The sequence below is a fragment of the Microtus oregoni genome, unplaced genomic scaffold (assembly GCF_018167655.1).
Source record: "Microtus oregoni isolate MIOR12 unplaced genomic scaffold, Mior012 000001F_ref0000356, whole genome shotgun sequence".
Classification (NCBI taxonomy): domain Eukaryota; kingdom Metazoa; phylum Chordata; class Mammalia; order Rodentia; family Cricetidae; genus Microtus; species Microtus oregoni.
This window is the reverse complement of record NW_024543060.1, coordinates 48,904,201-48,929,653: the sequence shown is the minus strand read 5'-3', so window position 1 is coordinate 48,929,653 and position 25,453 is coordinate 48,904,201. Positions and strand designations below refer to the sequence as shown.

Genomic DNA, 25,453 nt, shown 5'->3' with positions numbered 1-25,453 from the left:
TCATTGTAACTTGCACATCTTAGAGCGTGTGCTGTCTAGAACTCCGCCCCTGGTTTGAAATGTGGAGTTTAGGCCAAGTTCCTGCCAGCATATCACTTCCTCTGCCCCTTGATCCCAGAAAGAGGATGTCAGGAGAGAGTCCTGCTTCATAAGAAGGGTGTTAAAGAAGCAAAGTATTTGATAGAATCCTTGCAATGTTATGCTTGGCATATGAAGGAACTGATATGTATTAATATAATTTCCACTAAATATCATAATGCCAGCTATTCTGAGGTATGTGTTAACCATATTGAAGACAGAATTAGGAAAGCCATTTTTTGGAGATTTCTTAATACACTAGGGAAAAGTAATACCCTCTTGACCAATTATTTCTTTTTTTTTTAAATATTTATTTATTGTGTATATAATATTCTGTCTGTGTGAATGTCTGCAGGCCAGAAGAGGGCACCAGACCTCTTTAAAGATGGTTGTAAGCCACCATGTGGTTGCTGGGAATTGAACTGAGGACCTTTGGAAGAGCAGGCAATGCTCTTAACCACTGAGCCATCTCTCCAGCCCTTGACCAATTATTTCTATACTTGACCTTTTAAAAATTATATACTAATCTCAAGTCTGAAATACAATTGCCAGCCTGATTGAAGCAAACACCCCCCCCCCCCCACACACACACACATACACACACAACTTCCTATACAAGTATATGAACATAGCTTTGTGAAGAAAAAAAAAGATTTGATACATGGTTGGCATTTCTCATTTGGTATCCCTGGGATTTTCCCAATCCAAAGCAATAAGCCTGGGGACAGTATAAAATGCAGCAGCCCATAGCTCAGAAACAAAAACCAGCCAACAAACAGATGTCAGTTCCAAGACACTCACCTGCAGATACGAGCAAACCACACTGGGAGGGGTGAGAGGGTGGGGCAGGTGGGGGTAAGTGTACCATGCTCCAAGGAGGGATGGGAGTGTGGGGCGAGGGTAGGCGGGTACCATGCTCCTAGGAGGGATGGGAGTGTGGGGCGAGGGTAGGCGGGTACCATGCTCCTAGGAGGAATGGGAGTGTGGGGCGAGGGTAGGTGGGTACCATGCTCCTAGGAGGGATGGGAGTGTGGGGCGAGGGTAGGCGGGTGCCGTGCTCCTAGGAGGGTACCATGTTCCTACAGCATCGTTGAGAAACAACTGTGTGCAATTTCTTCACAAAGGCTGGTTAGGTGGGGTAGACGTGCAAGGCCCAGAGTTGAGCATTTGGCAAATATTCTTCTTTTTACTGTTTCATCTTCATAACTTAACATTCTTTCCTTTCATCTTACTTCACTCCAACTTTTCCTGAATTTCCCTTCAGTTTTATGATGTAAAATGGATGGGTTTTTGTTTTTTGTTTGTTTTTGCTCCCATGCTCTGAGCTATGTAAAGATAGTGGACAGTGCTAACGATGTCTCTGAGTGTATCTTTCATCCAGACGACCCATAAACTTGATGTCAGAGACTACCACTGACCACCAAATTTCATTCTCCAAAGCAATACAGGAAATGTATGTCCTAATCGGAGATAACCATTAGTTTGATTTTTCTGTGAACTAGAAACATGCGGACTGAAAACAACACTTACTTTTGCTCCATAAAGAGAGGATCAAAGAATTCTGTCGTGATTTTGTTGGCGTACAGGGAACAGCCTGTCATGGAGCACAGACCTGAAAAACACCAGCGGGGACTGCAGTCAGTCAGAGTCATCGACACCCTGAAGCACCTTGTTCGGTGGAAGTCATTATTTACCTGACAATATGAATACGATCCCAGCCAAGCAGGCAAGTTTCGCTTTGGCTTTGTCTGAGCCTCCAACTTTGGTACACTTCATTCCAAACAGTGCAAAAATGGAACCGAAAAAGCCCAGGCTGACCGCAGCGATCATCAGTCCTCGGCACGCCTGGATGTAGCCTGTAATCAGAGCAGGTCGCTTATGTGAACAAAGGATGCTCAGCTCTCCGGAGAGAAGACCTCACTTTGTGTTGGCGCTTGGGTTGGGTGTTATACTGTCTTGGGGGGGGGTACACAATGGGGGTAACCCCATGAGTTAAGGTATACTGCCTTAACTCATGGAGTAAGGCAGGAGAGAGAGGAAAGCCAGCAAATCTACGTCAAGTGCCTGTTCACTGTCACGCACTTTAAGGCTTGCTTTATGCAGAGGCTATGGCTAGATCTCTATGTTATTCCTGCCCTTAGTAAGGAGGAACCTCAGGCATGAAGAAGCTCTGTGATTTCCTGCAGATGAGTTAGCCATGTTACACAGGATCCCACCCTGGAGAGGACTGGGAAGCTCATGCCCCACTGCTTCTCGTTCTAACTCCTTAGTGTCCCACCTTCTCAACAGACACTGAGGTGAGTCTGGAACTACACAATTAGAATGGTTATAACTGGGCAGCAAAATGGCCCCAGGGTCAAGTCTCCTGGTCTCAATGGAACTGTATATACGAGACTAGCTAACGTGTGTTAGGGGCCCATGGCGAGACTAAGAAATTATCCTAGTGGCACCTTGCTATTGTTAGGGTGGATATAATAAAGTTGGGCTTAAGACAACATTGCCTACTAGAAAAGTAATTTATAATCAAGTCAACCACTCGCATGTCCATGAGAGCCTTGTGCTAGTCAGCTTGTTCCCACTGAACCACGCATGGTCACAGTCACGGATTTTATTTGCATAGCTGGGCTGGTGGCAAGCTTCAGCAGGGCTTTGGGCCAGGCCCCGAACCGTTCTACATGAACAGAATTCAAAGTGGCGCCCCAGATTCCCAGTCAGACCACTTCGTCTCATTTGAAACAACGCCTTTCTCTCTGACGCAGCGAGAGGGGCACACACCAGTTGTCGGCAGATGTGGCAAGCAAATGAGCACACACAAGGTTTTCTTTGGGAATGAAGCCTTTTAATAAAGAAGAATAATAAAAAAGCTTAAGTGCCCACACAAGCAATAGTGATCTATCGCTATCCCGCATTCGAGCAAAGCCAATGCTAATTCATAGTAGAAGACTATTAGAACTTTGCGGAGTAAGTGTTGGTGGCCTCCAGTCCGTACTCCTCTGTACAGGAATTTAAAGTGTGAATTGCTGTTACTAAGACCCACGTTGCAAAGCAGTTCTTCCCACCCAATGTAACACACCCTGAACCCCATAAACACAGACGGCCACAGCAAGGCCCTTCAATTTTAGGGTGTGAAATTAATTTCACTAGTGTGGAGGTTACCAAGAACAAGAAGAGAAGCTTATTTTAGTGATTTCGAATCATGAAGGATTCTTTTATTAACAATAATAGTGCTGCAAAACTGTCTAGATCTCTGCTACTGAATACTGAACCAACTCTGTTTTCAACTTGGGCCCGTGAGTCCTCTTGCCACAGCACAAGACCTCTCACGGCCTCTCAAAGTCAAAGTGACTGCAAGGACCATCTAACGAGGCTCCCTGTGCACCACAGAACCTAAGACAGCAAAGGCTGCAGCTCGCTTGCTCTGAGGGCCAACACTAAACAACAAAAATAGAGAGATACACACGCGCAGGCAGTCACACACCTGAGACACAAGCGCAGCTCTATCCTTTGCCAGTGTGGGATGTGTTTTGCTTCAAAACTCTCACGAAGCCACAAATAATGCTGAGCTCTATCTATACACCGCCTATGCAAAAAATACATGAGAAAAAGTAAGATCGAGACAGAAAAAATGAATAGCAACTATGAAGCTGGGCTTGGGGAACACAGGCCTGTAAGCCCAGAACTGATGATGAGGAACGCAAAGCTAGTCTGGGCTCCATGGAGAGACACCGTTTCAAAGAAAGAAGAAAAACGTAATAAGTAAAACAGAATGATTAACAATTTATTTGAATAAAATGTACCCATAACTTCTAGATTATTTATTCAATTTTGGAGTTTTTCATTTGTTGACCATAGGCCATCGAAACCCAGGAAACTCCCCTGGGAAAAGGGAGACTTCTATGCAGAATATTAATTTAGAAAAAGACAGGAACAAGCATGCCCTTATTAGGAACCGTCCTCTGCAGTTGCTCCCGCTGTCTTGCGGGCTTTCTCATGGGCAGATGGATGGTCTGAAATTTACCAAAAGCTGAGTTTATAGTCTGGTCATGGAGAGCAGGCAACGTGTTTCCCTGCACGGGAAAGTGTTAGGAAACCAGTCCAAGCCAGTCAGCTTGAAGGCAGGGAAAATCTCAGTAGACTTTACGCCTCAGAGACAGTTTTCCCCAGAATCTCTCTTTCTAAAGTCCCCTCGCTGATCTATCTTCCAAGCACAGATGTTAGAGAGAAGGGGGACAAGGAGGTTCTCATGCTCCCTCAATGTGGTCTTCTCCACCTGGTGTGCAGGGCTCCAGAACACTGGCAATAATTTACTGAGTTTCTGCACACACTAAAGGCAATAGTTGGTCCAATGTCTCTGTAATGGGGAGCTGACATTCCCAGACGAGGGGAAAACTCCCCTGCTACCCTGCCAGCTGTGGAAGGAACTGTTCGTGGTGTTTGTTAATTAGCCTGAGGTTTGTAAACTGGGGCCTGCCGCTCCTTAGAACAGATTCCCAGGGCAGACTTGCAGAGTTTATCTTTCGCAAGACAGACCTCTCCACCCCGCCTTTTAACAGCTCCCGGGGGCAAACTTAGAAGTTCCATCATCAACGGAGGTGGTAGTAAAACCTAGCCAAGGAGGCCATTATTTCTGACAGGTCTAATTTACTGGCCCCGTTAATAGCTAATTAACACATTGAGGTGCTGAGGCATGAATGTATTCACTCAGAAGTTCTCAAGGTATAATTTATAGTCCTCCTGCAAGAAAGAGCAAAAGCCCCCATTAGCAAAAATGGACGGCACATGGTTAAAAATAACTGAAAAGAAGTTCAGGGTTAGCAACAGACAGAAATTGCCTGCTCCGTCAACGGTGATATTTTCAAACAGTAACTTGGACCAAATGGATTCTGTTGCAGGAAACCTTCAAGGTAACCCTCCAAAGTTAGATGTCTTCTCAATGATACGTCCTTTCCTTTCAGTTTCAAGTCAGAAGCACGATTAGTTGTCATGTTTAACTGGAAAGAACCCAAGCCTGTCTTACATGAGTAGGTTGGTGCGTTTGTGCAAATAGTAGACGAGGGAAGGTAGAACACGGAATGTCAGCTCTCGAGCTCCCATTTATACAGGAGCCTTTTTTACCGATGGATCTCTCTGCATCTCTGTTTCTCATGGGAAAACAGGAAGAGGCGCAGGGTGACCGGCATGAGAGTAAGAGACCACCAAAAAAATCCCTCATCCTAGGCGGATGTGAGAGCCTGCGACACAGAGATGTCGACACTGTGGTGACATAGCCCGCAGTCTAGACGTTAGCTTTGCCGCGCATCTTCTTTCCCAAAGGGAAATCTGGGAGCAGCACTGAATCCTCCAGAGGATGACAATGGGATCTCCGACACCAAACGGGGTGTTCTATTGACCATAACACAAGACAGCAAGAGTCCCCAGCCTTCTTTCTTTGGCATTCCTGATCCGGAGTCTATGCGTGACTTAAGCAGGGGAGACAGGGCTGTTCTGGTCAGTAGACACCTAGCCAGGCGACTTTCTCCTTCCACCTCAAATATCAGGCCCAGCACCTAACATATCTGCCCTGAAAACCCAAGGTAGAAAGAAGGCAGGGTGGGATTTTGGGGGAGGGTGCTTCTCTGGAAACTTCCACTTGAGGTCGGGGAGGGAAGATCAACTCCTTTTCATGTGAAAAAGGAGTGATGGCTGAACCCTCCTGGGAGACACAGAAGTTTATTTGAAAGTGTCCTAGTGCACCACAGAGGGTGAAGGCACCAAGGGAAATACTGATGTCGTAATTACGTCATTATTTCCAAAGTTCAGTATGGGAAAAATGGTATAATACATTGGGAAACAAGAGGTGCGGCAAAGCTAACATCTAGACTGCGGGCTACATCACTATGTTGTAGACGTCTCTGTGTCGCAGGCTCTCATATCCGCCTAGGATGAGGGATTCTTTGGTGGGCTCAGACTGCACCAAGGAATCAAGAATGCACATACAAAAAAGAAGAAGAAACAATACAACTACTGTCACAAGATAGAAGTAGACAGAAAAGAAATGGCCAATGAATAAGCTTCAGTGGTCGGACTCACAGGGAGTAAGGGTACCACAGATCTAATGTGTTTTTCTGGGCGGGAACAGCAGCGAGAGAGTGGCAAAGCAGCTGTCCCTGTTTCTTGTTGGAATGCAATCTGGCAGTGTGAACTGGACACTAAAACGCTTGTTCTTCTGGTCTGGCGATCAAGCAGGGTGCAGAAGTCGGCATGCACAGGAAGAGGTGAATGTGAAGGGCTCCAGGAAGGCACTAAGAGCAGGGGGAAGTTGGCAGGGGTCCAGTATCCACCAGGACTAAATGGCTGAGTGAACCTCTCTCCAGACCAGTAAGAGCTATGCAGCAGCTAAAAATCTTTTTCTATCTGCACCGACTTCAAAGGTGTTGTTCATTAAAAGCATTGTGGGACATTTCGTTTTTGGTTTTTTAAATATTTTCTAATCCCAGGAGATTGCCCACTTTGCATATATGGGTAGCATACATATAACACACTCTATGCCTGCCTAACTCAAGGTCCTGATAACGAGAACTGTGCCACATCCTCCTCAGCACCCAGCCCGAATCACAGAAAGTCTCCTCAGCAGACACACAGCAGGAAAATCCCACATTGTGAAAGCCGCGTTCCTGGATGTACACCACAGGAACAAGAGCTTGTCTGTTATCTCCTGAATGAGCCCAGGAAACTCAACAGCAATGCATGCCATAAACAGTGTTCCGGCTACTTACTTTATACAACAGGGCCCAGCCCCGGGTGCCTCCCTTCTTCCATCAAACACTGAATTGAGCAACAGTTTGCTTTTTGTGGCAAAGCACTGTCTTAGGGGAATCAAGTCTTCTATTTACCCAGCTATGCAAATAAAAATTGCAAGAGGAATAATAGAGAAAAGGAAAACACCTCAAATCTAGAAGCAATGCAAACCGCTCGTCTTAAATTCCTGCCAGAACCCTTTTAGTGGCCTGTAAAATCCTGGAAGAGCCTAGAACTTGAGCAAGCATTGTGCTGATGCCGAATCGATTCTATATTACTATCTGTCTGGAGAAAACAAACACAAACAATCAAAAAACAAGCTAAGAAGACCCAGCATGCACGCACAAAGCTTGGAAGTGTGTTCACTCGTTCTGCTGACTCGAGCTGGCCAACATTCCCTGCCCTCCGCACTTCACGCCTGCACAGACAAGGTCTATTTATTTTCCTGAAACTTAGAGGAAGTATTAAGCTCAAGCCATCAAGTTTGTAGGAGAGATTTTTAGATAAACAACAACAAAACAAAAAACTTCAATATGGTACTTTCTCCACTCCTCTTCCTGGCTTTTCAAAGACTCAATGAACTGCTAAAGGGATCTCAGGGCGAGCATTCACGGACCTCAGGGGTGTCATTTTAATGAGAATCAGATTTTGGTGGTGGGGTGGCAGGCCTCAACTTCCCGACAGTCCCAGACAGACACAGTAACAGCCTTGTCGCTCCCGAACCACCCAAATTGATCCTATATGCTTCCCCATCAAGTGTTCCCAGCTTCAGAAGACGCCCCACCGGACAGCCAGCATCGTAGACCCTCCCCGGGGGCAGAGTGGGGCCCGACCTCCTTCCAGGGGGGTTCCCTTGGCGGGTTCCTAAGAGAACGCGCAGGAATGGGGACCCGAAGGGATGCAGACCTTCCAGCGCCAGCATAGAGGGGAAGTCCTTGCAGTTGGCGACACCAGTGGAATCGGTAACGCACATCTTCCATAGGTTGGCAAAATAGGTGGCGGTGGTGATGACCGTGCCGTCGATGGTGGATACCTTCCAGTAGTCGGTGGGCAGTGTGGAGGACACCAGCACCCAGCCCGAGATGGAGACCGTGAAGGCAACGATCTCCAAGGCCGTGCTCGCCATGCCGCCGCCTGCAACCGTTCTCCCGCTTGATCCCACTCCGCGTGGCGTGTACCCAGTCCCGAGGCGCCGCCCCCGGTCACCGCCTCCGTCCCGCCCACTGGGCACCAGAGGGCGCAGGCGGACCCGCACTCACGCCCCTGCCTGCGCGCAGGGCGATTTGGGGCTCGTTCTCCTGGGTTCCTCCCAGCAGCTGGTCGGCTGCCCACAGTCGCAAAGCCCTCAAGGCAGCGCGCTCCTGGGCTCGAGGTCCCCGAATCTCTCACAGACGAGCCGCGGAAAACGGCTTTTATTGGATCTGTCCAGGGACAAGAAGATGTGGACAACCTGCTGCGCCTCCCACCGAGTCATCCCCGACCCAACCCTACAGGTGGCAAATAGCTTGGCTCACTGGGTATCTTGTAAAAGCAGAGCAGAAACAGCTTTGCTGTGCCCTGAAAGGACACGGTACGGAAACGCAGCCTCGCTTTGCTGAACGCTAATGGCCGGTGTGCCACGCTTCTTTGAGAGACCCTGTTTGGCTAGTTAAGGAGGGAGTGAGTACTGGGACTGAAACTGGCCTTGCCTTCAAAATTCTGAAGCTCTGTTTGGCCTAATGATATGCGGAAAGTAATAATCAAACGCTTTGTCGCTCGGACCTATTTTCCAAAGGAGCAGAGTCTCCAGCAGCCCAGTGAGGGCACTAGAGGTGGCGCAGCCTTTTGACCTTTTGATTCACTTCCCCAAGAGCTACCAGCTGCTGTCGGTTTGTGAAGGGAGGATTCTGAAACAAGGGAGAGACATCTATATGTATCTTGTTCAACTCTGTGTGTGTGTGTGTGTGTGTGTGTGTACGTGTACATGCCTATGAATGCAGAGACCAGGGAGCAACCTGGTTTTTTGTTTTTTGACAGAACGCTCTCTCCCTGGGGCCTAAGGCTTTCAGATTGGGCTAGGTGGCTGCCCAGCTAGTGTTAGGGATCGACTTTTCCCTGTTCTCTCCTCAATACTGAGGAGAGAACCATCAGCTCATTTTATGTAAATGCTGAACCCAGGTCATCAGGGCTGGACAGCGATTGTATTATTGCCCTCGTCAACTTTGGTTTCATGTGTTTGCATGTGCGTGTGTGTGTGTGCACCTGTATGGGCATGTGTGTGGGTGGGTGCTTGTGTGTGAGTGTGTGTGCTTGCGTGTGTTGGTCAGAGGTAGACATTAGATATCAACCTCTATAGCTGTTCGCCTTACTTTTTGAGACAGGGTCCATCACAAAACTAGGAGCTTCACCATTTTTGCAAACCGGCTGGCCAGGGAGCACTGAGAAGCCACCTTTCTCTGCCACCCCCCCCCCCATGGTTTAAGGTGCACACCGCCTTTTGCAGGGGTGCTAAGGATCTGAACTCAGGTCCTCCTGCTCCGACTGAGCCCTCTCCTCAACACCAGCTCCTCCACCTTTCCCGCTCCATTTAAGAATAAACTCTAACTCATAGCCGGGCGATGGTGGCGCACGCCTTTAATCCCAGCACACGGGAGGCAGAGGCAGGCGGATCTCTGTGAGTTCGAGACCAGCCTGGTCTACAAGAGCTGGTTCCAGGACAGGCTCCAAAACCACAGAGAAACCCTGTCTCGAAAAACCAAAAAAAAAAAAAAAAAAAAAAAAAAAGAATAAACTCATTCATGCCCATCTTTTTTCTGCTGTCTTAAGATAAACACAAAGACCAACGTGTCCTTCCAGCTCCTGAGGTCTCGAAGCTGGGCATAAACGAGAGAACAAAGACACTGGCTTCATTATGGGCTTATTATTGTCCACTCAAAGTTCTTGCAGTTCTTGGTGTGACCTTTCAGGATCCATTTCTTGCCAAAAGTAACCAAAGGTCTAAACCATAAAATCTGTCAGCTGTAGACAAGCGAGTTCCTCGCTGAGTTTCACAATCTCCATGCAGAGCTAGGTCTGGCCCACTGTGAAGAGCGCAACTGTCTTGGTGGCTTTTATTCTTTTTTAGTTTTTAATCAAGTGAAACATGTCAAAGTCTGAAATGACCGGTTAGCAGTGGAAATGGACCTGAGGGTGACGTGGTCAGTGGGAGGCAGACATGGTTACCGCCTACTCTGGTCCTGATCCTCACTTACTCCAGTGTGTCAGTACAGGTTCTCCGGTGGGTCAAACTTAAGAGCAAAGTCTGCGGAGCCCTTTGCTTGTCATCTCTTGTCTACTTACATCAGCTCCCCTCCAAGAGTGAGTGCAAAGAGTCCTCTCTTTTCTTTTCTGCCACACAGTACTCCCATCTCCAGGTCCCTGCCCTTTGTCAGAGTTTTGTGTCAAATTTCTGAATCCCATTCTTGATGTAAGTTTGGTTTTCTGAGCCTGCACATTCTCTGTGAAGTTGGTTAAAATTAGTATTATCAAATTTATAAGTTTGTCCCTGTTCACCGTCTCTTTGCTGAGTCTTGGGGATTAGTTAATTCTGTCTTGTTACTACTTGATAGGACACTGCCTTTTGACAAGAAGCGATGCTTAGAGTTATGGCCATTAGGCCTCCAGTAGGGTCTGTGCTTCCGGAGTGATTGGTTGTAAATTCCGCTGTTTGGATCCAAAAGCACCCTGTTTCAGAGACATAACTGTGAAAAGAATATGGTTTCTTGTTTTCTCTCTGAAAGCTGAAACAATCCACGAGCTATGCAAACCTCGCTTTCAGAAGCAAGAGACTCTGAATCCCCAGGAAGAACTCCATGCAGCCCCTGGCCCTGCCTTACCACAACACTCACTAAGGAAGCCACAGTCTCCAGGGTGGCCTGCCAGGCAGCAGTACTTTCAAAGCTCCCAGTGTGAGCCACGCTGAGAGGGCGGAGACTCATGAATATGTATACAAACAGTTTAACACAACAGATGAGCTGTAGTAGGAAGAAAAAGATTAATCTGTGTTGAAAACTTAAAAATAGAAGTGTTCTATTATTGTAGATATTGCAACACATAGTTTCAACCTAAAACAAGTGGGAAGTGCATTGTAGCCTGGACAGGAGCTGCCATTAGTTCCTTAGCCAGGGTCATCACGCCTGTGGACTCCGTGAGGCTTCTTTCTCTTTTATGCTTTGCTCTGTCTTTGAGGTTGGACAATGTCCATGCCCTAGACCACCTGACATGTGCGTTGTAAAAAGTTACATCTTTGAGCCCACGGGAATGGAAAAATACTTTCTGTAATGTCTAAAGCCCAGTATGTAATGAATCAAGCATTTAGTTTAGATGTCCTATAACTTAAGCTTTCAAAGCATCGGAGTCAGAAGAAGGCGGAAGGTGTTATAGAGTACCGTGCGATCCAGCATAAAAAGTGTCCAGAAAATGAAGGTGGGCCGTGCAGAGGTTATTTTAAAAAGAAAGATAAATGTCTTGTTTCTGGCTGGGTGGTGGTGGCACGCCTTTAATCCCAGCACTCAGGAGGCAGAGGCGGGTGGATCTCTGTGAGTTCAAGGCCAGCCTGGTCTACAAGAGCTAGTTCCAGGACAGGCACCAAAGCTACAGAGAAACCCCGTCTCAAAAGAACAAAAACAAACAAACAAACAAAAAGTCTTGTTTCTATGTAAGATCATGTAGTCCCAAATAACCTTTACAGTTAATCGGCAAAGCAGTTTACACAGTGCTTTCAACTGACAAACGCTTCCTTATTTTTAATAGGATTCAGCTTGCTGACTCTTCGTTTAACTCTTCATAGCACGCTGTCCTTAAGAGTAAAAGTGAAGTCCTCCAGAAAATCCGATTTATTCCGTGGAACATCTTAATCATAACTTGTTTAATACAAAGCACCCTTTCTCACTACGAGAAGCACTAATCACTGGACAAATGACAAACTCTGCTGGAAGATACGCTGTGCCCTGGAACACATCATCCCTTCCGCTTCTGACACTTCAACATTAAAGCAATGTGCGTGGCATTACTATGGTCATTCAGGGAAAACAGAGGCTCCCCTCACTTCCATCCCCACCCCCAGCCCTGGTTGTTCAATGGGAGTGAAAACCAGTTTGGCCAACTGAACGGGAGATTTGCAGAAACTCTTTACTTGAGACTCGGTTCCCCTGCCAAAGAACACAGGTGTGCCTTTGAACACAGCTCAAGGATTTTCTGAGCATCCCGTTTGGTTTCAGTATACATTAGCTGCTTCCTAGATTCCAGTGAGCGATCACGCTGGTAATCAGCTGGGAAGAATGGAAGCCCTAAATAGAACGGTGTTATCTAAACAACCACTCGGCAAACAAATATTGCTACAAATACCTGTTAATAAAGGCACTAACGCCAAAACTAGTTGCTAAAACAGCGTATCTGTACTCTTCCCTCTAATGTGAGTCACTCTCGGGGTCCTATGCAAGTTCTATTTGGAATCTACTTATTATAAAAACTACAGAGTGCCGGGCGCCGGTGGCACAGACCTTTAATCCCAGCACTTGGGAGACAGAGGCAGGTGGATCTGTGTGAGTTTGAGGCCAGCCTGGTCTACAGAGCTAGTTCTAGGACAGGCTCCAAAGCTGCGCAGAGAAATCCTGTCTTGGTAAAACACACACACACACACACACACACACACACACACACACACACACTACAGAGTGCCAAGAATACTCAGGGCAGGACACTTTTATCTATGCATCACTACTGACACATATGTATGCATGCATTCATCATGTACAATCAGGTAATAAACATATGTATGTTTACTTCTGCACTCATTTTTACTTTGTTGCAAGTTATGAGTGCACTAACAGTTGCCTTGGTTTGTTTTCAATCTCCTGAGGGTGGACCCACTCATGAAAGTGTTCCTGTGGACCTCCTGAGGGTGGACCCACTCATGAAAGTATTTCTGTGGACTCCTGAGGGTGGACCCACTCATCAGAGTGTTCCCGGGGACCTCCTGAGGGTTGACCCACTCATCAGGGTGTCCCGTGGACCTCCTGAGGGTCCCACTCATCAGAATGTTCCTGTGGACCTCCTGAGGGTGGGCCCACTCATTGGAGTGTTCCCGTGGACCTCCTGAGGGTGGGCCCACTCATTGGAGTGTTCCCGTGGACCTCCTGAGGGTCCCACTCATCAGGGTGTCCCGTGGACCTCCTGAGGGTGGACCCACTCATCGGAGTGTTTCTGTGGACCTCCTGAAGGTGGACCCACTCATCAGAATGTTCCCGTGGACCTCCTGAGGGTGGACCCACTTATGGGAATGTTTCCGAGAACCTCCTTTACCTTGAGGTTTTCTTTGTAGGCTTTCACTTGAAAGCCGCACTCCCAGCTATGAGACACTGTAGGAACACTGAGGTTCAGCTGCTCATAGCTGAGTACCCTCTCACTCCGGGATACTAGATCTTGTAGGTGAGCAAGATGAGTTCTGTTGGTCTGTGAGCATCTGCTGAGTTTTAACTCAGCCCACTCACCCAGGTTGGCTGCGTATTTTTATACATGCTTATTTTTCTGAACAAGTCATTTTGTTTTTTCAAGTTACAGCTTCTTCACTTGTAAAACAAAGGCTCATCACAGGACCACTTCCAAGTCAAGAAGCCTCCTGGGCTTTGACACGATTCTCTCTGGACAAAGTCAACAAGGAAAGGACCAACAGATTCTACTGGAGTCCTTACCTCTTTATCTTCTAGCCCTGCCTCCATGTATTTAAAGGAAGCTGTGTTTATTAGATGGAGTTGTATGGGGGAAAACGCTTTAAAAATTTTATATGTCTAGCCTTATGTTCTCTTTTCTTGAAATTGGTTACAATTTTAAGCATGGTAATTCAATCTGCTTATAAAGTACATGATGTGGTTGACGGAGGACAGATTATGACCAGAAGCAGGAATTCCATCTCTCGCCTTATCTTGCTCAATGTCACCTCTTTAAATTTATAACAGGGGTGAAAAATGGCTTCTTCCAAAGGCTTGTGAAGATTAAACACAATGTACATAAAAGTCTGGGTGTTGTAGACACAAATAATGGCTCCGTGGCCATAGCTGTAACAACCGAACGTGTCTGATCTCATCTGGATGCTGTCTGCTTTACACATGGGTTTCCTCTCTGAAAGCGTATGATTACATTTTCTATAAGAAAAAAAAAAACAGTGCTGCTCAAAGCCGGTGATGAGGCTTCGTGGGTGGAGGGCTTGAATGGATCCCTCGAGTCAGTCCCCAGCATCCCAGAATACCTGGCGCGATGGTCAAGTCAGCCATCGACCCTGGCCAAAAACATGGAAAAGGAAAGTACTATTGATTAAAAGTAGACTAAGAAACAGTGAATATGGATGGAATCTTTCGAAATTTTTAAACTAAATTGGCAAAAAAAAAGTGTTGGATTGCTAATAAAGAAGACATTAGTGTCAATAGCAAGAGAAGAGCGAGGTGGTAGGAAGCAAGTGGGCGGGGCCGAGGGAGGGGCCAAAGGAAGTAAGAAGAAGTGAGGCAGAAAACCAGTTCAAAGTTGGGAAATCCTGTGGGTGGGTGTTGATGGGAAAAGAGGAAACTCTGTCCACAGCCCTGGGGTTTCATATCATAATTCTTTTGAGGTGGTGTGTGTGTGTGTGTGTGTGTGTGAGGGGGGGGGGGTTGAGGAGGCAGACACAGACAGAGACAGAGACAGATTGCTCACAAGAAAGAGTAGCTGGATTCATGGCCAGCTCAATTCTAGAGTCAACACTCTTGATTGAGAAATTGCCTCCTACCAAAACGACTCTCTGTAACTCATACGGAGTAATCCATTCCTTACCTACCAAGTGTTAAGAATGAACACACAGAACCCAAACTAAATCAATTTTAGCTAATTGGACTTAGACTTATTTTTCAGGAAAATTACTTTCATAAGCAGAAGTATTTGAACAGGTGCCCGGTGTCCCTACTTAATTCCAGCAGGCTGAGTAGATTTTGCAACAGGTGAATTGAAGTTCACTAGCGTACTTCATCGTGAGCTCTGCTTCTCTACTATGTCATAGTTCAGAGCGGGAACATCTCGTGAGTGCACGCACCCACACGCGCACACACACTCACACACACGCGTGCGCACACACACACACACTCCAGACGTTCTCTCCGCTACTCTGTGGCATCTGTGCCTTCCTGCTTTGAGTTCTGGCCACTCTCTCAGTGAACACAGCTGACAGTGATGCTCGGTCAGAGAGACCCGCCCTCCTGCGTGCTATCCAGAGGGCAACTGTCTCTAGTGGGTCTTGTTCACAGCGCTAGGAGCTCCCCTCTTCCTGTTGCTTTCTGGGGAGTGTCGTGGGTAATCTTTTTGCACACTGTGAAGATGTGTCTTTGCCGAGGTGCCTTCTGATGGGTTTAATAAAGATGCGAATGGCCAGTAGTTAGGTAGGAGAGACTAAGAGGGATTAGGGAGAGAGAGAAACTCTGGGAAGAAGAGAGACAGAATTCGTCAGCAGGATACCAGGGAGTCGGATGTGTAGGATGGAGGAGAGGGAAAGAGCTAAGAGGCAGAATGAAAATTAACAGAAACAGGTTAGTTTAAGTTATAAGAGCTACTTAGGAGCAAGCCTAGCAAAAGCTAAGCTTTTATAATTATTAATAAGTCTCTGTGTCATTAGTCATTATTTGGGAACTGATGGTGCAAAGAAAGCCTGGTTATGGAGGATTTTTTTTTCCAGACAGAGTTTCTGGAACTAACTCTGTAGACCAGGCTGGCCAGGAACTGGGAGATCCACCTGCGTCTGCCTCCCTAATGATAAGACTAAAGGCGTGCATGAATATACCCAGCTTAAGTTATGACTTATATCAGCTGACCAAGACATGCCAAAATCAAACCGGAGTGGTCACATTTGGGTGTCAAATGTCAGTGTCCTGGCCCACTTGCTTTTGCTTGTGTCTGGTCAGTTGTGTCCTAACTGTTCTAGAGGTGCATATAGAAACGGTTGATGGAAAAGACAGGCGATTAGAGACTGGTGAGCCACGGTGTGACTAGTGGGGGCAGCTGACCGGGCAGGAAATGACTATGGCATGAAATTGGTAGTCTGGTGGCAACTTCCGGAGGCTGAAGAGGTTGTCCTCTGTGAGGACAATATCTTGTCTGTGTTGTCTCCCTGTCTGTTACCATATTCTCTGTGCATGTGTCTTGTGGTGCCTGGCTGTACATCTGTCTGACTGTCCATGTCTGTGCTTGTGTAGGGTGTATATACAGGTTCGTACAGCTGTACACAGCCGTATAAACCCTCAACACACCTCTTGCTATCACTCAGAGTGTGACAGAGAGACTTTGATAACTTCTGAGGAGAGGGAGGGTGTCTGGTGTGTTTTGCAGTTACACTAAAGTTCCCTGAAGGGAGGCAGTACAGACTTAGAGGCAGAGGGAAGAGAGCCCACAGCAATAGTCCAACTAGAACTGATCGGTTTGGTAGTGGGGTGGGTGGGGATGAAAAGGTCCAAGTTTGATTTTGGGTATGTTTTGAGGGTAGAGCTGATGACAAGACTTCTGACATTTGAGATGAGTGAGGAAGGGTCATAGAGTTTGGTGCCAGTCTTGGGAGGATGTCACTGTTGACCAACGGGGCAAACCCTTTAAAGGAGCAGTCTGAGTTGAGGTCTGAACCCACAGGGTAGGAGATCCTGGGAGACATGAGAGGAAATGCCAGGCAGTAGGGTGAACCTTCAAGGGCACAACTGGAAAAAGAGCACAGGTTAGAAAGGCACATTTGGAGAGCCCAGTGGTTGATGTAAATCCACAAGCTAGATCTTCCATGGGTGGGTGACGTAGAAAAGAGAAGGCCCTTGTGCATCTCCCCCTCACAGACAAGAAGCCTGGAGGAGCTGGTAGGAAGCAGAGAGAGAGAGAGAGAGTAGAGTGTCTGGGCAGGAGAAAGCCCAGGTAGGAGTCCTGGGGCCATATGAGCAACAAGGTCTAAGAAGTCTCGATGGGGCCATTATTGTGGCCAACCTCATGGAGAGGGACACACAGCTGTGAAGGAAGAGAACACCATTGAGTTCACAGGTGACCTTGACTAAAGATGTCTCAAGAGAGAGCCTAGAGTGTCCCTTCATGAATAGCCCAGGGAACTAGAGAGTGTAGGAGGAAATAACTCTTTTTAAAGGGAAGAAGTAAAAGATTTGGAGTGTGGTCAGGTAGTGGTGAGGCATGCCCTTGATTCCAGCACTTCACAGTCTTTTCTAGTGGGGAAAGTGGAGAAGAGGGTCAGGTGGACATTTCTCCATAGCTCTATGGAGCAATCAGATTTATTCCCTCATATTTGACTCCCAAGCTTTACTTATTAATAAAACAATAAAAGAAGCCACAATAACGACCTGACTTCCTTCCGTGATGAACAGTGATGTGGAAGCATAAGCCAGATAAACAATTTCCTCCCCAAGTTGCTTTGGTCATGGTGTTCTATCACAGCAATAGTGACCCTAAGTCAAAATAGGTAGAGACTGGAAGCCTGGGAAGCTCGTGAGCCGGGTAGCCTAGCACACAGAGCAGTGAACAGAGACTGTTTCCAACAGGGTAGAAAGTGAGCACCAAGCCCAGAGGTCCTATGAGGATGTGTGGGTCCTTTGTGTAGAGTCAGAGCTGACTCGGTGAATGCCTTTGAACAGTAACTAGGAAAAGAAAATAACATCCCATAAAAACAGGTAAGACAGTAGAGAAGAGACACACCTCTCTCTGAGGTTCCGAGAATAGCTGTTTCTGCGAAGTGTTAAGGAAAATATCTAAAGAACACGGTTGATGTCATGTTTTTACCTGTGAATATTATGAGCACCACGCCTCCAGAACTTGGGGGATTAGTCTCCTAACAATAAATATGTCCCCTGCCAGCAACTTCCTGACAGGCAGTTTGTCTGTCTCTGCAATCCTCTGCTGTTTACAACGGCTTTTTTTGCAGCACCAAGAATACTATATCAAAGATTATATTGTAATTCTTTTGGCACAGCCAATACAGCAGCCTGAATGACATTCTGTTTGTCCTCCAGTTTCTAGAGTCCCCATAGTGTACAGGAGAAAAGCAGAGAACTGTTGGGGACTGTTATTTTCAGGTGTGTGACTTGTTTATGCTGTATTTGTGTAACTCTGTGAAGCTGTGATTCTTTGCCTGTCTAAAACACCTGATGGCCCTAATAAAGAGCTGAAGGGCCAACAGTGAGGCAGGAGCAAGGGTTGGTACGGCTGGTGGCACAGAGTGTAAATAGAAAGGGAACTGAGGAGAAGGAGGAGCAATGAGAGAACAAGAGGAGAAGGACGTCAGGGGTCAGCCACCCAGACACGCAGCCACACAGACACCCAGACACCCAGACACACAGACACACAGACACCCAGACACCCAGACTCACAGACTCACAGACACACAGACACCTTAGCCTTTAGTGTCTTTGTATTAGTTAATGAATGCAGCATCCACACTTCCAGTACAATATTTCATTTCTAGGAAAACTAGGGTAAAGATGAACCATACTTTTGACTATTTTTCAAAATCACACAGATTTTTGAAGTATATACATTCATATTCTGATACAAATAATTCTTGTGTACAGGAAACAGTGGCATTTAATCCACTATCCGTCCTTCATGTGCGCCTGCAGGTGCAAAGAGACGAACATGATCACATTTTTAGACATGAAAAATAATACAAATGGTAATATTTTTAAATAATTAAACTTTGGCATAATGACTGGAAATTGCAATGCACAAGCATTTTTTTCTTTAAGTGTGTGTGCCTTACATACACGATCATGTGTGCATATGTGCACGTGTGTATGCATGTATATGGGTATGTGTGGTGCACAGAGGTCCATCCCAGGCATCTTCCTCAATTGCTCCTCATCTTCTGTTTTGAGATAGGCTCTCTCACTGAACCCAGAACTCATTAACGTGGCTCCAGGGGCTGGCCACTGAGCTCTGGGGATTTGTGTGTCTCTGTCCCTTGGCTCTGAGGGCATACAGATGGCAGCACCCAGCCTTTGAGAGGGGTGTAGGGATCTGAATTCAGGTCCTCGCACTTGTGTGCTCCCTTAGTTTCTCTTCTTGTAGCTGTGATAAAATGCCCAACAAAAGCGGCTTTCCAGAGACAGGGTTTATTGGCTCTCAGTCCAGGTCATAACCAATCGTGACAGGGTGCCAAGTGGCAGGGACTTGAGGGAGCTGGCCTCCGCTCATGAAGCCCAGAGTAAGATGAGCACTGAATTTCTGTCCTCTCCCTTCTACACAGTGCAGGCTCAGAGAACGTTCCCTGCTCAGAGAACGGTTCTAACCCCGATTATGACGGGTTGTCGGGCGTCAATTAACTTGATCAATGTAATCATTCAAAATCATTATCAGACGCTAAATTTAATCTAGACAGCCCTTCCCTGGTCTGCAATCCTTCCCAGATATGACTGGAATATAATGGACCTGAAATCCATCCCGTCTCTTTCCCTGCCTCGTTATTAATCCACAGCCGCGTGGGGCCCGTTTCCCTTTCCTGCAGAGGAGCGAGGAGGGTGCTTAACCTCGAGGGAGGAAGTAAACAGTGAGGGCAGACCTCTTTCTTCTCCTCTTCAGTGCCAACAAAGGAAAACCAGAGGGAACGGGGAAGGAAAGGGGAAGGGAGGAGGAGAGAGAGCCTGGTCAGAGAATGACGGGGCCTGAGCACACATGAGCAGACCAAAGAGATGGAGTCCTGGAGAAATCTCACAGCTCCATAAAGAGGCTGAACTTTCTTCCCCTTACCCCAGCTGGCTGTTCCTCCCAGTTAGGCGTATTTGTTCCTATTAGTCTTTAAATTTTAGAGCAGGAACCAACAATCTGTCACTCTAAATCCCCTTCCTTCTAACAAGGAAAGACAACGCAGAGTGAAGGGAGTTGGGTTTGCTTTATGCACCCGGCTCAATTTTCTTTAGCTTTTTTTCTAGGGCATTGGCACCTATGTTTATTTTCACGGTAAGAATGAGCACTTTTTAGATGGTCCCTTAGCAGGTTAGTGACAGAGTTCAATTTAGCATGCACAGCTGCCGACTTCTCAGTGTGGCCCTGGGCTACTGGCCACATGACCAATGTGCCTGGTGTTCCAAATCACACACTTATCAATGGCAGGCACCTTCCTAAGTCCATTGTTGTGAAGACGTTTTATTAAACATGACATGTACCAAAGAACCAAACACCCAAGCCTTGGAACTTAGAAAATACTGCCTAACTCTTTCAGTGCTAATCGAAAAGTATTAACAGGGGTAGGAGATGGGTGGCGTCCGTGTCGTAGGAATCAAGCCATATTTACCCCTACCCCTACTCCAAACAAAATTTGCCTCACTCTGACCCGTATCTCGAGGACCTGCATTCATATTCTAAAGCAAATGATCCAGACACACGTGAAATAGTGGGTGTTGAGGCTATAGGCCTGATCATATTTCACAGGTAAGAAAAGCAGCACCTGTAAGAACAACGCCCTCCCCCTCACCTCCAAGTTTTCTTTCTCTTAAGACAGGCTTTCATACAGGCCAGGCTCGCTGTTTAGTTAAGGATGATCTTCTGAGTGTTGAGACTGAGTGTGGAACTTGGTTTGATTTGGTGTTAGTCACGCACCAACCAAGAGCTCCATTCTTCACCCTGTATTTTTGTTCTTTTTAATTTAATTTTCATTTTTGGAGGCAGGGTCTTACTGTGCCGTCCTGTCTGGGATGGCACTCCTTATGTAGCTCAGGCAGACCTCAAACTCATGACAGTCTTCCCGCCTCCACCTCCTGAGTGGGACCTGCAGCTGGGTACCAGCACAGCCAGCGTCATTTCTTGCCTGTCAGTCAGTTACTGGCCCACATGGCACTTCGGTTTAACTGCTTTCTTGTATTTCAGAGGCTGTGGCTTGAACGTGCAGTGTCTCAATAGAGTCACAGCTCTGGCTGATGCACTGTTTTAGAAGATTGTGGTCCCGTTAATTCCCACCCAAGTTGTATCCACATCTTGATGATGTCATTATGGACCTGTCCATTAAGAAGAAGCAAGAGTTCTGCACTCTTGCTCAAGAGGATTATTTGTGTCTGAGTCGGGGACAGCGATGCCAGTCAACAGGTAGTTTTTCTGTGAAACCCTCCATGCAGTTGGTTTCGTTCACTGGAGTCAGAAGCCAATCAAAACGACTTATTCCCCTGCTTGAGTGTCCGTTGTGTTCAGGATGCATGCTAAGTGGAAAAGTCTGAATTCAGAATTCCAACCAGTAACAGAAAAAAAGGGAGAATAGGGTTAAAAAAAGAAAACAACAACAACGAAAAAACAAACATAGCAACAAAAAAGCAAAACCATGTCAAGTCAAAACAAACAAAAGAAGAACAGAAACACAGGAACTTTGAGTTTGGAACTGCGATTCTGTGGAATGGATTTTTACCTTCATGTCTAGATTTTGTGTCCAGGAGTCGGCAGGATGAAGTTCTGCTGAGTAAGGGGTGGTTAGAGAACATTCTGTCGTGAAGCACGATTTCCCGTTGTGCGTCTGCCTGTCCCCAGGATTAGTCTATGTCATGCCGTCACCGTGACGAAACAGATAACAAGTCGAGAAGAGACTCAAGCCCAGCTGAGATAGGAATCTACACTTCCCTGCTTCTTACCAGCCACAATGAGATATGAACAATCCTAGTGACAATGAAGACACACACACACACACACACACACACACACACACACACACACACACAGGTGTATGTTAGGGGGAACATCAACAAGCCTGTCTCTGAAAAACCGGATTTAACTTTAACATCTTGTATAAAGTCTAACATTGATCACTTCATGGATGCTGGAAGTTGTACTAGAGTGGAAACAGCCAAAAGCTAGGGGATTTTGTACACAAGTGGTTTTCTACTGTTTTTCTTTTCCCGTTTAGTGTTCCGTCTTAAAGCCTTCTATCTTAGTGTGAACCCCCTTAACTTCGCCCTGCTCCTCATCCTAGTTCCTTTCTGAATTCATTCTAACAAAGCCAAGGGCTTTTAGCTCTCACTCCCACACGGGAATGAATTCTCAGGCATGTGCTACACAGTTCTGCACTAAATTACAGCAGTTACAGGATTAAAACAGACAAAAGCAGCATTTTATAAAATACTGTTACTATTTTTTTCCACGAGAGTTGCGCCCTCTTTTGGCTAAAAACCGCTAAAACATTTAAGTGTGGTTTAAAAAAACTAATTCAATGACTGAAACTAAACACTGTTTAGTTGTAAAGGCTGTGGGAAAAAAGGAGAAGCCCAGGTGTGAGTGACATTGTGAAGACAGGATCCACGGAGCTGACGGGCAAAAAACTGCCTGCAAAGCAGACAGAGTCATGCAAAGGCTCCCTAATCACAGCTCCGGGGTTTTGATTAAAAGGTGTTAGGGAATGGCATGTGATCTTAAATTATAGTGTTTGCTGGGCCAATAGTCTCTAGAAAACAATGACTTAAAAACAAAACAATAACCCCCAGACAATCTTCCTCTCAAGGCTGTAACTTGTCAGGGTAGGGAGGGACTGCCACTTGGCTGATCTTTCTGCATGTGTGCAGCAGATGGTATGAACTGGTTTAGGGGGCTTAGGAGGATACACAGGTGCATTTAGAATATCCTTGGGAACATTGCAAAGACAGTTCTTCCTTGTTCTTTTCCAAACATGATGGAATTGTCTGTTAGCAGGGTCTCCCACCAGCCTGCTCCTCTCAGCCCAGGACATCCTCCTGGCTCTCTGCCCAGCAGGACACCCCTCAGGTGACAAGAGGCTTCGTGTTATCTCTTAGTTGGCTTTTCCTTATCTCTTGGGTGTCCTTGCTGCACCTTTTGACCCAGCTGCTCCATTTCCCCCTTTATGAACTTTTTCCAGTAACTTCCATGGTCCTATTTATATTTTCTTTTATATTGTGTATATTTTGTAAATTCATAAAATATTTCAAATGCTTGAACTTTTTATTTTATTTATTTTTATTATTTTGGAGATAGGGTTCTATTAACTGCAACTGGCCTCAAACTAATTTGTGTATCCCAGAAAGACCTCCTGTCTTCTATCTCCTACCTCCACCTCCCAAGTGGCAATGGCTACAGGTTTATATTACAAGCCAGCTCTAAAAATGTTATCTTCAAGTTTGGCGTGAACAGATAGGGCAAAGACTGTAAAAGGAAACCAACACCAGGAAAATTAAACAAAATCTACGGACTAAATCCTACTCAAGAGGCACAGCACCCAAATGATCCTTCTGGTTGACCAGGTAATTACAGGTGGGACCTACGGCTCTCACATAATAGGGCTTCTGTCCCCTGGAGCTGTAGAGCAAAGAACGCTATCTGCTCTTGTTCAGGGAAACAGCAGAAGTTGTGGCTCCTACTTCAGTGTAGAGCAGAAGAGAACCTGGTAAAATCAATGATGAGGGAGGGACCTATGCAGAAAGCAAGAGAAAAGAGATGGGGAGAGGGAGGTTGGGCCTGGGTAGCTGCTAGCGCTGCTGGCGCTTCTCCCACAAGCCTGAACCAGGCTTCGTTTCTCCCTTTGTTTTTTGTGGCTATTAGATGAGAGTGTAGTCTCTTCTGGTGTAACCCAAGGCTGGAATAACTTTATTTCCTACAGGCAAATCGTGCACATACAGTGACTATTTCTTAATTCGTATGACCTAAGGATTTTTTTCTCTTCCTTCTTATGCTGCTACAGTTACCAGAAGAAAAACACCAACTCAACAATCCTTCAATGAAAACAGCAAATTAAGGCTCTGTGGTCAAGCCTCTCTAGAAAGCCATTCTGTGCACCGCACAGGAGAGCAAAGTAGTTAAAAAAACGGATATTTCTCTTAAAAAAGAATGCAAAAACAAAACCTATGTCATTTTTTTTTTTCTGAATGAGTTACTTTTCTATTTCTGTGATAGAACACCATCACGAAGGTGTACAGAAGGGTTTATGTGAGCTTATGGTTCCCAGGAGATGAGTCTGTCTTGATGAGGAGGTGTGACAGCAAACAGATGTGACAGCATCTGGGTGCTCAGATCTTACACCGCAGCTCAGAGCAGAGGGACCAGCTGTCTAATTGTCTCCTGGGAAAAATCGAGAGTCTGTGGCTTTAAAATAGGAAACATTTCGCTATTTCGGGGATTCGACTTCCATATTGCTATTTAAACACAGCGCAATCCTCATTTGAAGGGTAAGGAGGGCTTAAAATGCAAAATGACTACATCACTGCTATCGTATGCCGACGTAAATTCCCTGTGTTTTGTTGTTTAAGAAAGATGGTCCATTTTCTCTTACTGGCTTCTAGTATGGTTGAGTAAGCAAAGACCTTTTCTAAGGACTTCTTAGTAGGTGAACTTAGCTTCCTTTGCATTTCATTTGAGAAGGCAGAAAAATAATTCTCTGGCCCTTCTTGTGATAACAGGCCATTGTAAAACTCAGTGTATGTTAGGCAAATACTTCAGGGGATAAAATAATAATAAAAACACATTCAGGAGACAGTTGATGTACCCAAGAACTTTGTTTTTAATGTGTATGTAGCAGGTGTATCCTTCTGTGTAAAAGCTCATTCTGCTTTGTGCGATTTCTGTGTTTCCTTTGCTAGAAAGAGTAGTGTGCCTTCCTTTGACCAGTGAACTCCGGCAGACGGGAGAGGGAAGTGATTCTCAGCCCATCTTGGCAACTTCCCCTAGCCGGCCCTCTTGGGTGGATTTGCCTGCTTGACTCTCTGGTAATTCAACACTCTGCTTCCTTCCGGTAGAGATCGCATGACTGCCCGAAACATGCCCCGCGTCTTTGTCTCACGCCACTCATAAATACTGTGATTTAACAAAGACCTTTCACATCCCACACAGCCTTGAATAAGCAGCAGCTCTGGAAATGTCAAAGGGCATTCGGGCACAGGAAGTGGGTTCTGGGAGACAGATCGCCACCACAATTCTTTCTCTGCAGCAACTTCCGGCAGCTCCTCCCTTCTCCCCTCCTCTGTCCCACAAACGGAAGAAACAATGACAGGTGCCTGGAGTTATGGACCAGACTGTACACTTTTCGGTTGTGAGCACCAGCAATCATTATGTGCGAACAGTCGCATGGTCTAATATTCAGGATTTATTCACCACGGATGCCTTCCAAGTCAATGATAATATTTTATTTTATTTATTTATTTATTTTAAATATTTATTTATTTATTATGTTTACAATATTCTGTCTGTATGCCTGAAGGCCAGAAGAGGGTGCCAGACCTCTTTACAGATGGTTGTGAGCCACCATGTGGTGCTGGGAATTGAACTCAGGACCTTTGGAAGAGCAGGCAATGCTCTTAACCACTGGGCCATCTCTCCAGCCCAATGATAATATTTTAAATAGTGAGAACTGATCTTCCAAAACAGCATGAAGCTAGAATAATTAACAAGATTTTCTTCAATATCTTTGTGTTTTTCTGGACTACCCTCTTTGTAATCTAGCCTGGTCTCAAACTTGTGATCCTCTGGCTTCGACCTCTCGAGTGCATACGCCACCACACCCAGCTCTTACCACCACTATTAGAAGCAATGCCAACCAATGTATTTGTTTGCATATTTGTGTGCGCACACACTCGTCACAGTGCATGTATGTAGGTCATAGAACAAC

The 25,453-nt window shown here is 46.1% G+C and overlaps 1 protein-coding gene across 5 annotated transcripts in view; it reads right to left on the bottom strand.

Moving 5' to 3' along the window:
• Cldn10 (claudin 10) overlaps positions 1-25,453 on the bottom strand; it is a 74,059-nt gene that overhangs the window by 12,025 nt on the left and 36,581 nt on the right. For 4 of the 5 annotated variants that reach the window (XM_041666817.1, XM_041666825.1, XM_041666834.1 and 1 more), the window contains exons 2-3: positions 1,773-1,934; positions 1,609-1,690 (exon numbers count right to left, since the gene is read on the bottom strand). In XM_041666817.1, coding sequence (XP_041522751.1) covers positions 1,609-1,690; positions 1,773-1,934 — 244 coding nt within the window. Of the gene's footprint in view, positions 1-1,608; positions 1,691-1,772; positions 1,935-7,761; positions 8,027-25,453 lie in introns of those variants that run through there. The other variant, XM_041666809.1, reaches the window with a different exon arrangement.